Consider the following 16938-nt stretch of genomic DNA (forward strand, 5'->3'; position numbering starts at 1 on the left):
TAAATAATAATATTTATGTTCTCATTTATTTCGAACAAAGAATGGGTGTACCTTACCCATATATCGTCTCCTTCCGCACTGTCGTATCTGTGGTTCAGTCAATTTTACAGAAGAGCGTTTTTGTGTTTTGCCTTTCTTTAAAATTCATTCTTACGATTTATTCTAATTTGATTATTCGCAACCTATATAAAATAAAAACGATAACAATATCATAAATGTGCATAATCTCCTTCGCTCCGTTCATGGAATGTCACCGAAACATCGAAATAACTTCAGAGTACCATTACTCTCGTGGTGTTGAAAGGTTCGCACCACGTTTCTGTATCAGACACGGAAGCTTTATGCTTCCTGTCGGATCCACACACGGAAAGAATTTTTTTGGGAACTAAGTTGCGAACATCATGTAAAATGTTCAAAATCGCATGCTAATTTATCGTTAACTTACATTAAATAGCCTTTAATGTCTCTTTGACTGAATTTAGCCGTGTTACTTCAGAAATATATTCCCTATTAGTGCTACCATCGATCGCAACAATAATAAAAGATTGTTTTATTTCAAGACAGTAAAGTAGGTAACGCTCTTAATGACCTAAAGATATAGCGTTGCAGATTTTCATTGATTATTTCTAAGTATGTAGTCGATTCGCTACTCGCTGGCAGGATATGGATCTCGGAGTCGGTCGGTCGATTCCCGCCCCGAGTCCCGAGATGGGCGGTTGTGCTGGCTGATTGCAGTGGGCGGGAGTGGCGCCTTGGCCATCGATCGCCGCCTCGGCGGGTACTCACCCCTTCAATCCTCCAGACACATGCAACTCTTATGCAATACGCGCGTCTACCATTTTCCTAAAATATTCTGCGATGTTTGTCTTTTCTCTCGTTCATCCCGATGCAGGCAAAATGAGATCTTTGTCATTTGCCGCAAAACGATGAAAGATATACAATATATGAGATCTACTACGTTGCGATTTATCAAACTTGTCACCGCGATTATGGTTGATTACAGACATTTTAAATTAAAATGATTTGCATTAAATCGCAGGTATTTTATTTATTTATTTTTATTTGATTTTATTTGTTCGGGAATTATACAGCTTTGCATTAAAAAATATATTTTTTTAAATAGTTACATTAACAAAAATAAAGCCAATTAAATCATTCCACAATTATTTTGCTTTGGTTTGTGAAGATTTTGGTTTATATGTTACTTTCATGCATTAATCGATTCGGTAGTCTCTTTGCAGTAGTATCTATTAATTTTCAATTTATATTTTACTTGGTAAAAACCACTTTTTCTTAAAATCTACATTCTCTAAAATGTGGGTACTATTCCCTTAATTCTTTTATCTAGAACGTGTAACTTTACGGGTAGGTACTGGAAACTTTTTACTAAACTCGTTACTTCAACTATCTCTACTTCTTTCTCGTGTACGACTGTTCGCGGTGTATATACGGATATATAAAGTTAATATGTAACACTTATGTATCATTTGTTCGTATCTTTTTTTTCTTAACAATGAGTCACGGTAATTTTTTCAACCTTTATCATTTGTTTCATATCGCTCGTCACGGGGAAAAGATGAGTAAATGTAAGTTGTATTACGTCCGCGCGATGTACTTTCTCTCATAACGAAGTGTAACAGTAATGCACTGGATGGATTCCTTACCACGGGCTAATTAAATTACATTGTGGCGATGAATACGCTATTATGTGATGATTATAGCGTTACGCTAGTTCGGAAACCGTTAGCTGACAAACATTAGAGTAGTTGCTTATTATTTCCACGTACTGATAGCGGGCCCGTAAGGGGGTCACTAGAAATATACGTTTTCGAGGTTTTTCTGTAATCGAAATCGTTTTCGTATTAAAATTTCTTTACGTAATAACACGGATCGTACCGTTTTCTGCAATTACACGTTAAACAGTATTTTTAGCTCGGAAAATTCCTCCGCGAATGAAAACATGCGTGGAATACATATTACTATAATTGTATACATTACCTTCGAACTTACGTCCCCTTCCAATATAAAATATCCACTAGAATCACTATTATTATACTTGTGCCCATTTTCTAAACGATCATGTTGCTATTACCAGCTATGTAGTGGATTGCACGTCCCCTTATAAATTATAGTGACAAATCGATAGTCGCATATTATTAGATGATACGCTGGAATGGACTCTCGAATCATTTAGTGCTCCGACGTTTTTCTCATGCGAGATAGCTTAAGTAAACTTGATGTCAGTTCTGTGATAATTGTTCAATCCGCGCGGATGAAGCTGCGACTCGCTGTCCGTGTCCGCACCCTGCGCGGCGCGTCGGGCTCGGATAACATGCACCTCGGGTAGTTTAGTTGAATAGAACTGCTCTAGAGATTGTCACAACACAATATTGTACAAACTGGTACACTCACTCGCACCGCACTATCGCGACGTACGGAGAATTAATGCTCAAGGTTAGCGCACCGAATCGAGGACTTTTTCTAAAACGTTCAAATTGATATGTATCGACTACTAAATTATGTTACTAGGCGTTGATAAAGATTTTTTTCACTCTATCTCTTATTGTAACCCTTGATTTAAAATTTACTTTTGTTTTTGTTTCAGAATTGGGTACGTATCTTGCTGAATCGTCTCTGGGACCATTTCTCTTATCGAGAAAACCATTTTTTCGAATAAAACATCTCGAGTAACGATACGGATCCCCGGAGACGTTTGGGATAAAATCCTCCGCAAAGTAGACTCGTTCGAGGTATGATATTTGTTCTTTTTGTTTTGTGCCATAAAAAATTGAATTAATCATAATGTCTCGAGAAACTTGACATAACGACGATTTATTTATATAATAATTTCAATGTCTAGTTTGACATTTTTGAGATAAGTAATATTTATGATAATAATTTTACTATAAATACGTATCAGAGCGCGGATCGTGATGATAAGAGTTGATAAATATTTTTAAAATGATAATTACAATATTTTATGCCATATTTCTCTTCCATTCGACTTTTAACACATTTTCGCACTAGACAAGATGTCGTAAAATATTATAATTTGAAGGTGTATAACTTTACTATATTATTATGCATTTTCTTATTTTATTGATATAAAATATACTTTGATAGATCGAAATCATATAGCTCATTAGCGACTAGAGTGTCACAACTCGAAATTAGTTGTTTTTCGGAAGACATATTTGAAGCGCCTTAACTATGTTAGGTAGCCATATTGTTTTCCTATATTAATTATAGTAATTAGACAGAATGAACTCTGCAATACTTCAATGTACATTACTGCATAAGTTAGATTCGTCTCCCGTTTTAGTCGCTTACGCAGTGCGATGTTGAGCTGTTTTTCGATACGAAATGTTGCATTGTGATATTAAAGTTTTGCCTTTCCGCATAAAATAAATATAGAATTGAAATATAATGATAAACGTTCGCAAGCACAATTCAATGGAACCGTTTTACTCCGCGTGCTTATTATAAAAATAACTTGAGAAAAAGTGTCTGAAAAAGTATACTTTTGTTTACTGAAATTTCAATATTTCTGCTTTTCTGAGGTTAGACCCACACGAGTAGTGTAAAATGAAAATTATAATTAAGTTTGCATATTGTCTATGGCTGCTTTAATTTAATGATTGAAATTTCAACAAAATACACTTTAGTAACATGCAGTCTAAAGGAAAATTTTGCAGAGAATTTCCCGTTTTTATTTCCGTCATGCTTTCTGGGATTAAGGTTTTTATTACTTCCAAAAAATATGAAGTTCGAATAAATCTTTACGTCCGAGGTATTTTATATTCCTGACAAACGTTCGTAATCATCGCTGAACTCGAATTTGTCCGAAATAGCATTAATTCGAGCTTTCCTCCGCGTCGCTCGTTGTATTGCCATCAGGGCGATGATTTACATCTGTTTATGAATTCCACACGGCACAATCGAGCATAAATTGTGTGTACCAATTTATTTCCTACCCTAATGACAAATCGCAGCAAAAAGGCGCGGGCGTTCTCCTTTAGATGTTCTCTTCAGAAGTACCGGAATGCCTTCAATTTCCCATTATGCTCGTATGTATAGTAAGTAATATTTCGTTGGGAAATTTTTCGCTATATCTCCTCCACGGTTTAATTTCGAATGACTTATTTCGCGTTCAAAATGTGACGTCTCTCGTCCAATTACGCTTTCCAAAGGAGACATTCGCGTGCTAAGGACGATTGTGCCGCGTACGGGCTATTACGCACTGTACCTCCTTATTTTCCATAAATATTCATTTAAAGTGTTCTTTTGATGCGTAATTCCACAGAGATGCGTTATGTTTTTCGCATATCATTTCAGCTCTTCCGTTATACGACCGGATTTCTTTCCGCCGAGCGGTTCTACGCCGTCGGACGATTATTACGATATATTTATTATTTATTCCCACTGTAGGAAATTGGCCCGCCGCGAGGGCTAAAAACCCGGATCGTTACCAAGGGAACCTACAAAGCTTCGACTAGGACGCCTCTTGCTCGCGCGAATGCTTTCGCTAATGGCATTTACTTAAGAACTTTCTGCTAATTTAGAAAAGTTTCCTTGGCGTTATTATACGCGCGTCAAGTACAGCTGTTTACTTTCTCTTCCAGTTGTCGTCTGATGTTTAAACGAATCTGTCCATCTCGACAAGAGACGAGGATCGTCACAGGAAGTGACGCGCGGCGTGTTGCCGACCACCTCCGTTACTATCTGCGGGCTTCTAGCCTTAGGCCATCTGGCTCTAGGGGTAATTTGTCGCCTTTGATTGTGGATCGCGTCTATTGCGTCGACGCGCCGGCGCCGCGGCGGTATCGTTTGGCGCATTCTCAACTTGCGGAATAAACCTGTCGACTATGCGGTGACAAGGCAAACTTCGACGTCGTTAAGATTCCGATTAAACCTGCGCGAAATTGTGAAAATATGTTGTCAACGCTAATTCTTACACAACGTGTCGTTTCATTTAATGACCCGTGAACGGAATAACTAATCTAACATGTCATGTTCTATTTATCCATTTGTTTGTTTTTTATACTGTATTTAAATATCTTTATAAATTTAGATAAATTAGTACCTCGTATGACGATTTTAGTTTCTAACGAATAATTCGGCTAGGGAATTTTCAACATAGAAAACCGAAAGTTTTTTTTTAAATCTTTTAAAGGAGTAATATAATTTAGTTTACCCAATTATTATTTGTCGACTTAATTAACTGTTTGGTGATTGGTGGAATTATCCTCTTTTCCGTCATGCAATTTATTCGCTGTCTCGAATTTCGTCTGGCTTTAATTTAACATTTCCTTCATGCTGAGATAACGATGCGTCCTTATGATGTTCTATACGTGTATAGAAATGATTTGAGAATCACATAATGAGGCATCGCGATGCTTATTTTCTAGGTAAATCAGGTTTTTTTTTTCACCATGGCAACATCTCTCCCTAACAAGTATTATACAACCTACCAAACTCTCCCCACACACCACACATACGCATGGTGTGTGTGACGAATATTTTTATTTTCTTTGTGTAATATCTACTTAAATATGTATAAAGTGTAATACCTGCCGACATATTTTTTTATGAAAAGAGAAATTTACAAAAATACTTCAAATTCTTACTATTTCTGTGAGCCTAAGCGGCTCATTATTAGAAATAGGCATCAAATTGTGGTAGAGTGGGTTCCAACCTGACTAGAGTCCGCGACACTAACCACGGGACCACAACCCGACACATCTTGTTATATCAATTCTGTTGTATAATAAATTTCAAACTTGTTCAAGTATGAATGTACATATAAATAAAACCCTTATCCGCACCCAATGGTGCATAGGGCACTGCGTCATATAAACGCAGTGTTATCTTGATCGTTTACACATGAAGGAAAGGTGATCAGCCTTCCGCTTCAGGTACCAGTCTAGGGTAATATTGAATAAATATTAGAGTGAAAAAATCACTTATATTTATTTTACCCCCCTTGGGAATCGAACCCGGGACCTCCAGAACGGTAGCCGAGCGTGCTGACCATTACACTACGGAGGCGGACAAAATGTATATATATATAGGTTAACTTATTGAATGCGGAGTTAGAATTTTACATATCTAATAATTGAATAATAAAGACTGGTGGATAATTTATAAATGTATCAATCGGAACAATAATTACAGCTGGAAATAAGGCCCATAAAATTGGTAATGTTGCTCATTCCCGTCAAATAAGACTACAAATAGTTTTCATTGACATCAATTAAACGAGTGATTGGCTACTATTTTTTTTAGGTAAGTGGGTAGTTTTTTTTAAAGTGACTGTTCGCTAAACAACAAGTACCTAGAAGTATGCCGGTATGTACTCCCAATTTAAAGGCAGAAATTATTATAATAATCAATTTCAATTCAGCACGACCTTGCAACCAGATTATTTTCTCCACTCTGCACTGACAATGCGCTCAATGCGGCCCAGTTGATGTATTTGAATATTCTCACCGGTGAGGTAGTAATTCGTCCGCTCCCGTAGTGCAATGGTTAGCACGCTCGGCTACCGTTCTGGAGGTCCCGGGTTCGATTCCCAGGGGGGGTCAAATAAATATATGTGATTTTTTCACTGTTATTTTTATTCAATATTACCCTGGACTGGTACCTGAAGCGGAAGGCTGATCACCTTTCCTTCATGTGTAAACTATCAAGATAACACTGCGTTTATATGAATCAGTGCCCTATGCACCATTGGGGTGCGGATAAGGGTTGTACTATTATTATACTATTATTAAGGTAGTAAATAGGCTGGTTTTGCTTTACTAGAGACCATCGGGCTGTGCATCATTTGAACAAGCATTATCGTCATTACGAATACAATGATTGCTCATACACATTTCACCATCGTAACGACTTGTCATTAAAACTCAATCGGTAAGTTTCATAATCGTGAGTATGTCGGTTTTTTATTAGTTTCCGTGAAAAATTTATAGTAAACGTTTTCTACCATTTAACTACGCGTACTGATCCATTTCGCATATTATTGTTTGACAAAACTTAACATAGATGAAGAAGAATATGGAAGTCTGGGCATTTACGAGGCTTACGACCATCAGAGGATACTAAAAAATAATATGAAAAAAATAAAAAAAAGGAATATTAAAAATTACTCCTACAACTGGAGATAATCCAGGTTTGTGAACAAGTATTTGGACACACTCAAAATGTTGTAGATCCATTTTTAGTTTAGTGTAAATAACAAGCGAGTACAAGACGTATGTTAATGCCACTTGTAGTTTATATACATACATTGTTTTCCATTCGTCCGCGAGAGATTGGCTATGTTTACACGTGGAATAAGTCGAAGCGAATACGAGACGAGAGATGCAAGAGAGGGAGAGAGAGAGAGAGAGGAACAGAAAATGAATGGATATGGTGATGGACTTACGCAGAGGGCGCCGGCGGATTTCCCTTACCATTGATAAATCGCGAGGGTTGTCGCTGTGTCCACCCGCCGCCCGCCGTCGGCGTGACATTCGCGGAGCTGCCGCACATGTGTACCTGCATGTGCTCCATCTCGCTTTTGGCCGATTTCACTTTTCGGCCGCTGCCGGTGATGTCAGCGCGCGGAGGGCGGCGGGCGGCGCGGCGCGGCGCGGGGCGGGGGCGGCCCCGACGTCATCACCGTGACCCACTGACCTGGTTAGCGCGGGGCCGCGCGCAGGAAACCGGTCACCGATTTCACTCCGACACGAGTCGTATCGCGATTCTCCGTCGGTTTTCCGCTAGGGAAAATACTATCTAATCGAAAGCGAACGCTTTCCTCGACGTGGTCGGAGAGTTCCTCTTCTAGAAAACGTCTATGGACCCGAGATGTCGCGTAAATAAAAGGCATTTTTTTTACCACAGTAAATCTTGTGATAATTGTATATGATAAATGAATTACACGCAGTTTACACAGTAGATATAAATGGTAAAACGACAGTAGAATTAACACTCCTCTCAGACCATGGTAGAAGAAGCCATGGTTTCCTCGTCAAAGTGAGTATTTATTTACCGCGGTAAATCACGAATATGATAAATGAATTACGCGCATTCTACAGTAGATATAAATAGTAAAATGACGGTAGAATTAACTCTCCTCTCAGACCATGGTAGAAGAAGCAATGCTCGTTAAATTTAGTATTTATTTACCTCGGTGAATCACGAATACGATAAATAAATTACACGCAGTTTACATAGTAGATATAAATAGTAAAATGACAGTAGAAATACATAATAAAATGACAGTAGAATTAACACTCCCCTCAGACCATGGTAGAAGAAGCGATGACTTCCTCGTCAAATTGAGCAGTAGTTGCTAAATGTGAGGTTTGTAAAGCCTTCGTGACATGGGTCCTTCCACCGCGCTGGCCGTCGCGCGTCGTGTGCGCTAATGTTGTATAACAGCGTGTAGCGGTGCCGCGAGGAGCGCGCGTGTTGCGTCAACCGGTGTAACTCCTCGCAGCCCAAATGTTCTGCAGAGCCGCGGAGCCGCGGAGCTGACGGCCACTTTCTCGCGGACCCGACTCTGGCAAAGGGTGAAACGAAAAAACCTCCGCCGCACCCAAACTCCGAGGCCGAGAGAGCGCTCGAGCCCGATAACGCGGTTCGGGTTCCTACTCGACCGCGATCGTGTGATTGCGGCGAAAGAACGCTGAATCACGGACAGTTTTAGCGAGAATGAATATTGAGGTCGAGTGACTGGAAGTGTATGGCGGGAACTCGATAGGGAAGTCTTCGGTAAGGAGGAAGCCTTGCGGTTCTTCATGTCGGAATGCATAATTTCTCGCTATCACCTCAAAGGTTGGAAATTCTATCGCGAACATGCAAACTCTTTTTGTTTGTTTTACCGTTTGAAGAAAATTCTCCGTACATTACGTACATATCGCCTTTTTGCTTTCAAATTATTATGAAAAATCCCGTTTCTAAATAAATGGATTTAAGCATAGTAAAATTTATAATCTTAGAATCTGTATTGAATGATTTCCTTCTCTATATAAATTCCGTATGTTTTCCACGTACACGCAAACGGTACATTATTTGTATGTTTGTATTTAAAATATTATATCAGAAATATTGCTTTGTAAAAATCATATTATTAATAGTATGAAATATGAATGTACGAGTATTTTTAATTTCCTATAAGCTATTCAATAAAACACGATAAATCTCCATTTTGCTTCAATTTAAATATCACTCTTTGAAATCGAAACCATAAAAGAAAAGTTGTCAACTGCTTGTCTTGTTGCGGAAAAAAAAGAAAAGAAAAATAAAGGTAAGTTTTTAATTAACGGTGTAGTAAACTGCACCCTGCCCTAGATGTTGGCGACAAGTCACCCCTTAGTTTTGCATACCTTGCGATTTACCTTTGAATGAAAATGCTTCATCAAGGCGACTAATCGAGTAAGGGGCCAGCCGAAGTTGCGAATCAGCATTATAATGCTGCCCTCGGTAAGTACTCAGTAAGCCGATATTGAGTAAATGAGCCTTTACATTTCCTCGAGTCGTGGCGACCCCACGTGTATTATTCCATCTTCATAATAATTGTATAGATAGATTATTTTGTTCCGAATTAATTTGTCCTTGCATCCACAATGCTCCAATTTGTTTGACAATTTCACTATCGGAGGTGTCCAGTCATGCGTGCCGTTTCGGGTTCTGCAACATTTAAAATAATATTTATATAGAAGAAAACAGGCCGTTCTCTAGAAGGCTTTTAATAAAAAAAAATCCGAAAATTTTTATCATGGAAAAGTTTACGGAAAACAAATATTTTAATATTTCTTATTATAATCCGCCCTGCACTTCAAGTACCGGTAGGCTAATTTAATAAATCAATCAGGTTTAATCAATTTGAAATGGAAAATCAAACGAAGCTTCATTGTTTTCAAACGTTTTATATGTTTTTAAACGGCAATAGTTAGTACATTCGGTAAACGCTTAGAAACGGTTATTATTGTTATTTTTAATACCCTTTGTAGGTATTAAATACATTTTCACGAAATTCGAAATGCTGTAAGTCAATAGATCAAAAACTATATAAGTACGATCGTAAACCATAAATCGACAATTTTGAGTTAAAAAAAAGGATTTCGTATTTCATCTTTATTTGCAATAACCAAATAAAATCTTAGAAGCATGACTCCGGCAACTCGGTGTCCTGGATGTATATTGGATGAAATTTTATATTTAAATCCTTTAAGATTGCATATTGTGGCTTATGATAGTATGAGTGGTCGAAACATACATGTAAATTAATATGTATTGGCATAAATTTTAGCCTTCCAGATCTCGTGTTAAGCAACACATTCGGTACGACACGTCGCTAGCGCGCTTGCGCGCTCACATGCAAATGTGTTGATTGCGAAATATATAATATTCTTCGCGGAATGTGAAATTCTTCGGTTTGCCTCGATTATATACTATATCAGCCATTTCATTAACGCGGTATTTCAAACAAACGGTCCTTTACTGCCATTTTTATTGTCAAGGCAAGCTGGTCTTTCTTCTAACATTGCGAGTAAAGCGCCCACGATATCCCGCTCGGCCCAGATAGATCTAGTGGTGCAGTGGCTGTAGCAGCAGCGGCCGAGGGTACCAGGAGTACCAGGGCAGCAGGAGCCGGCGGGAGCAGCGTCCCGGCGCGTGCAGCCGGTGCAGGACGCGGCGTGTGCGAGCGCGAAGCGGGAAGCGCCCGCCGAGCGCCTCACACGTCACCGGTGGAGCGCTGAATAGATAAGGCAAGTGTGTCAAGACTGCGCGCGGGGTCGGCGGGCCGGGGGAGGGGAGCCGCCGGCGGGGGAGCGGGGCCGGCGGAGGGGCCCCTCCGCCGCGATCGCTTATTGTGCGCCGAATCTTTTCGCGTCGCGGTCGCGTCCACGTTTCGCTCCGACAAAAATAAACGTCCCAGTGTAACAGTTCCAATTCCGCGATCCAAATACGAATGTGCCGGTGTTGTGCGCGGTGCTAAAGGAATAAATACTCCGCGGAAAAATAAGGAAGAGTAAAGTGTTTCAGTTATTGTGAAGTGACCGATCTAGCGGTGCCACGAGCGCGAGTTCTCGACTCACGGTGGCGAGTGAGACCAGCGCGCCGTATAGCCATGACCGGTGCCACACCGACCGGGAGTGAAGTGTGTCCATCGCGAGTGTACTGCCGCTTCCACGTGGTGCAGACCTAGTGCGGCGGGTGTAGAGGTACCGGCGGCGAGAGCGCCACCAAGGTGTTGGGAACGCGAGCGGGCGGCCGCCCCATGCTGCCCGTGCTGCAGGGCGAGGCGGCGCCCCCGCCCCCGCCCACCGGGGCGCCCGCGCTGGCCGCGCTGCTCTGCTCGGCCGAGGTGGGCGGCGACCCCTACCTGCCGGGCTACTTCTCGCCCTTCTCCTCCATCGTGCCGCCCGCCGACAGCCAGCACCAGGACGACGACTCCAGGTCTCTACAGCATTCTTCCCTTACCGCTCTTACGCTCTCCTTCACCGGCATACCAGCACACCGGGAACTGCGATAGTGTACAGTGTGCATAATACTCTCGCGGATAAGATAGACATTATTTACGTTTTCATTCTTCTGTCGTAATCTTCATGTTTTTTTTCTATTAATACTGTTCTCGTTTAATTTGAATGAATTGCGAATGGATGCCGCGACACTTGCATATTTTCGAAAACATTATTTTTTTCTAAAATATTATTTTGTGTTGTTTGTATAAATCAAAAGCTTCTACATAACCGTGATTACGTACTAGTGCTTCATTTTAAAAGCAAATATATATCTTCTTGACCAGTAAGTGTCCTCGAGTAAAGTAAATTGGACAATCAATTTCCTAGTGAATAATACGAGCCGACTAGTTTCCGCGGGAGAATATGGGTTACCGGCGTTGTATGTCGACGGGGTTGTTCCTCGGCGGATTGATGGTCCGTCCCGTCGGAACGCAGCCTCCTGCGCGGCCCTTCGGCGAGTCGAGGTGTTCGCGCGCCAGTTTAAGAATGCGAAAAATATACGTTTTTTTTGCAACTACGTCGCAATACGTAAACAGAGCGGCGTTGCCACTTTTGATATAAAACACAGCCAAGGTCGCGTGGATCACGTGAAGAAGCGGGTAGCTGTCGGCTATTGGTCGGCTAGCGGTGGGCTAACCGAATCCGTCTTACCTGGACGGGGCGAGGATACTAGGTCTATCCGAATTCGTATAAACGCCCGACCGCGGCCGGTGAATTCGTTTCAATCAAAACACGAAAGATACCCGTCGGCGGGCCAGTGACCCAGCGGCGTCGCTCGTCGGCCAGGATTGTTGACTGTTTGCTGCGATATTATGTTTATGTTTCGCTCCGCCGGAAAGGTCTCGATCTCCTTTACCTGATGGGCGCAACATGTGGCTGCCAAATGTTTCGTTCATCTTTTTGTACGGTTCAAATTTTGGCCATGTGTTGTGTGCCTCGACTATTTCAAGGTTCATGCGGCTTTGTCTCGAATAATTCCTTAATTCTCTTCGCTTATGCCTTACACTTAACGTATGTTTTCAAAACTAGATCTTAATGGATCTATTTTATATGTTATTTATCAGTGTTTTGATGCCAATCTTGGTATTTATTTTAACGACGAATCAGTTAAGCTAGAGTAAGGAGCTTACGTAGTAAGTAATCACTCAGTGTGGAAACCAATGGTTACCATCGTTTAATTAAAATTAATGTTCGTTAGTAGAAAAAAAGGAATTATAATTGTTTATTAAAAAAAAGCACATTCATATATGATTATATTCTGGCACCTTTTTGAAGCGTTAAGATAATCACCAACACATTATCCTGAAATGTAATTAATTAATATCTTCTCAGTTAAAAATGCGGGCTTCAACTCAGAATCGTTAGTTTTCCTTATTGGTGTTTTTTTTTTCATTTGAACGCTTTAGATTTCCTAGAAGCTGTGTTCTGCAATAAATACGCAACGTTGGCCGAACAAATCATTAATACATATTAACCGTTTTATTGCCGAAGAGCGCAATCGCGCTCCTAGATAATTGTTTTGAAAATGTATGCCCTGAAACGGTTAAATACTAGCACATACCGTATCGTTGGCTTGATTCGAAAAAGTGTCTGCAACTCCATCTGGAATTAACAGGAGAAGGTAAACATATAATTACACCATCAAGCGTAATTTATCGTTTCCAACAATATACTTTTTTGTGTTTTATGAGCATGTAGGAATGTAATAATGTTTTAAGTTATTTGAATATGTCCAAAATGTTGTTAGTACGAGTATACGAAACTGGATTTATCCCATGTTATTTTTTGACATCTCATCAAAGATGAAGAAGAATACGGATGTCTGGGCATTTACGGGGCTGACGACCGCCATAGGCTAGTTTAAGTGATCACTTTAAACACGTGTAACATTCACCAATTCTACCCATTATTGACAACCACACTACTCAAATTCTTGTTATATATATATATATGAACCAATTTAGATACCTTGTTCTTGAATCACTAGAACTTCACTAGAGACATCTATTGGATTTATTCCACCCGCGAGATGTCATCAAGATAATATGTAAGATGGATGTCACAAAAGAGAAAAAAACTTTTTATACGAAGTGATGATGGAGTTCTGGGCATTCACAGCTCTTACAACATGTCATCGGCTGGCTTACGTAGTCACTTTATGCATTTATGTTCCATTGCGGGATTGCACTTTTCAGTTTATACAGCACATTTTCCATACTTGATTCTAACTGAGCAAATGCGCGACTTGTTTTTCTTAGCATGCGAGATTTAATAATATTTTAACGATTAGTAATTAAGAACGAACATCTCCTTTTAGAGTAAGTTTTTCGACTAGCCAAATAAAGGGTTAATTAATTGAAGGATTCATTGTACGTACTAGCGAAAATCAAGATTTTTAATTATCTACTGTACATATATACTGTCGCTTTAAAGTCTCGGTTACGAAATTCTTTTTTAAACGGAATTAAGTAGTATCTAAAGTGCCCCTTCTGAATTTTAATTTAGGCTTTTTTGTTATTTAATCTTTTAGTTGAAGAGGTTCCTTCAAACGATCTTAAAATGATTATATTTGCGGAGTAAATAATGAAACTCTCTCCTTTCCTACGCGAAATCTAAAGAAGGAGCTGAATAATTAATTCTCTCGAAATAAATATTACGCACTTTGGCGGGCGGTTTAATAAATCCCGTGTTTTGTAACTGAAAAATTACGTTGTTCTGCGTTAGGCGCCATTTCAGTAAAGGAGGCGACCCCGTCTCATTGTCACTCTATTACGGTTCAACTTTTAAATTCTCAATTAAAATTTCGTTTCAAGCACTCTGAAGGATGTTTTATCAATATTGTTTCAGCGCGAATTGATGTTTAAATATTTTTAAAAAAATCCTTTGGTGTAATTCAATGTGATTTTCGTTGTTGAATCACTATTTTATACAGAGGGTTTGATACTATATTTTTTTTCAATTCAAACCCTTATCCGCACCCCAATGGTGCATAGGGCACTGCCTTATATAGACACAATGTTATCTTGATCGTTAACACACGAAGGAAAGGTGATCAGCCCTCCGCTTCAGGTACCAGTCCAGGGTAATATTGAATAAATATTAGAATGAAAAAATCACTTATATTTATCTGACCCCCCCTGGGAATCGAACCCGGGACCTCCAGGACGGTAGCCGAGAGTGCTGAACATTGCACTACGGAGGCGGTCAAATCGAAAGTGGATTTTACATCATTTAAATGTTAAATATTAGCTACCAAATATTAAAATAGGTATATACTGCCAGAAAGTTTATTGCCTAATCATTAATTGAAACGACTTGAGGTCTTTCAGTATTTTCTGGAGTTTATTGTTGTTACTATCCTTTACGCATTATTTTTTATCTATTCATTTTTTTTTCACTAACTTTATTCTAGTTCTGATTGTAAGTTCATTATATCATCGGATCTTAAAGTAAAATCTGTTAAACACCAACGCAACAAAAGTGCCATGATGGACAGATACAATAAACTGATCAACCCTTATATTTTGAGTTATGTATTCATGTTTGCACTTATAGTATACGCCCCTAGCGCGTTCGGCTACCATTCTAGAGGTCCCGGGATCGATTCCTGAGGAGTCAAAATAAATATAAATTATTTATCAGTCTTTTATGTAATTAATATCACCCCGGACTGGTATATTAACGTCGTGTAATTGACGTTCTATATAAACTGTTTCGGTACGATCACCTATCCCCTATGACCATTGGATGCGGATAAGGATTAAAAGAAGGTTAAAATAATAGGAGAAAAAAGAAGGTTAATAATAATACCACAAATCTTAAGTATTCAATATCTCGCGATCAATTTTTCTGAATCAATGTCGAGGATTCTTTAGCCTGAACGTCAAGGAATTATGCACTATTTTATTTTATGTTTATTATCATTGTATGAAACGAGTGATGCTCTCGAATGTAAGAGTTTCGTCGCTTTCTACACTCTCCGTCTTCCATTTCTCTTGCACAATCAACTTTCATTACCAGTAAATGTTTCTTTCTCGCGTATCGTGTTATTCGCGATTGGCACGTTTTTATGAACACCGATCGCGATTGATTTTCATTATTGTTTCAATAATCCCATAATTTCTTTTATACATGCGCAATTAAATATCAGTAAAAGTAAGTAATCCTTAGTTAAATAATGGTTAGTTAGTTGTTAGTTAGTATGTAATCCTCCGGTATGTAATGTGTAAATTTTAAGGGGGCTCGTACAGTCGCGACTTTTGGAAAATTAGCCGAGATAGCGAAGTCGTTTTCCTTTAAATATGAAGTTTTTATTTTCCCCTGTTGATGAGAATATCTGTAGTTCTCGAAACTAGTCGTGTTTACATTAATTAATGTTTAATAATGTGTAATAGTAAAGTTTACAAAAAAGTGCCCGTATATAAATGTTTAATTTTTATAATACATATTTAAATCATCCAGTTAATGCCAAATCAATGTATAATGAAATGGTTTTCTTTGAATGTTTAACTATTTTCATGACGTGGAATGTGTTTCAGATATCTCTTAATTAGAACGAATAATTAAAAGGCAAGGGGCAATACGGTATTCTTGTATTATTTATAATTCAAGTGTTGAATTATTTGAGCATTTTTTGCTGTCTGTTCAGCAATATTGTTTTACTATTTTTATGCGCCGATTCGTCCTTATTTTTCCAAAGCTCAACTGCTGCCGACAAAACTATCAATAATTTAAATATGTAATGAGCCAACACCAGTATAGTTTGCTGTGTGTGAGTCTTCCACCGAACTAGGTATAGGTAGGCAGTATTTAACTGACCTCATTTCAATGACGATTTCATTGTCAAATACATTTTATTGCCTCCGTGTCGCGTTGCGATATGTGAACATTGATTTATCTCGTTCCGAAACAAGGCTTTATATTATCGTGTTTCTAAAACTAAGTATTTAATTGTTAATTAATTAGAACTGAAACGTTTAATTCTTCCACTGATATCAGGGGTGGTTACGTTACGATGTAATGTAAAATAATGTAGATAGCGTTTTAAATGTATTTTATATATAAATCGTATTTTTATAATAGTAAAAAATATAGATTATATACCATATATAGCCCCATTTTCGTAAAATACTACTTCAAGAGCGCTTTGCTGTGACATTGTACGTCATGATTCATTGTTTATTGTTGAATAAAACAATAATACAAATGTTAATTCGAAGGTTTACTTTCCTTTGGCCCGTCAGATTGCCTGGTCAACTTAGTCGCATCTGGTACTTTTGGCTCGACCGTTAGGGTGATGACTGACCGGAGCCATTTCGTCGTAACGTACCACGTTACGATGCGAGCATTCGTATAGTCAGTAAAGCGAGCCGAGCGCTCCATCCATTGTTTCGGATGCTCGCCGCGAGCGATGTTACTACGT

General features: G+C 39.0%; 1 protein-coding gene across 11 annotated transcripts in view; it reads left to right on the forward strand.

Moving 5' to 3' along the window:
* tai (basic helix-loop-helix family member taiman) overlaps positions 1-16938 on the forward strand; it is a 220435-nt gene that overhangs the window by 113545 nt on the left and 89952 nt on the right. For 5 of the 11 annotated variants that reach the window (XM_088258472.1, XM_088258477.1, XM_088258474.1 and 2 more), the window contains exon 1: positions 10862-11451. The exons of 3 other annotated variants lie outside the window; for them this stretch is intronic. In XM_088258472.1, the coding sequence (XP_088114598.1) occupies positions 11273-11451 (179 nt within the window). In that variant the 5' untranslated portion in view covers positions 10862-11272. Of the gene's footprint in view, positions 1-2605; positions 2751-10860; positions 11452-16938 lie in introns of those variants that run through there. 3 more of the 11 variants (XM_088258480.1, XM_088258482.1, XM_088258473.1) reach the window with 2 other exon arrangements.

The sequence above is a fragment of the Brachycentrus maculatus genome, unplaced genomic scaffold (assembly GCF_059751285.1).
Source record: "Brachycentrus maculatus isolate JH-2025_06_01 unplaced genomic scaffold, ASM5975128v1 h1tg000097l, whole genome shotgun sequence".
Taxonomy (NCBI): Eukaryota; Metazoa; Arthropoda; class Insecta; order Trichoptera; family Brachycentridae; genus Brachycentrus; species Brachycentrus maculatus.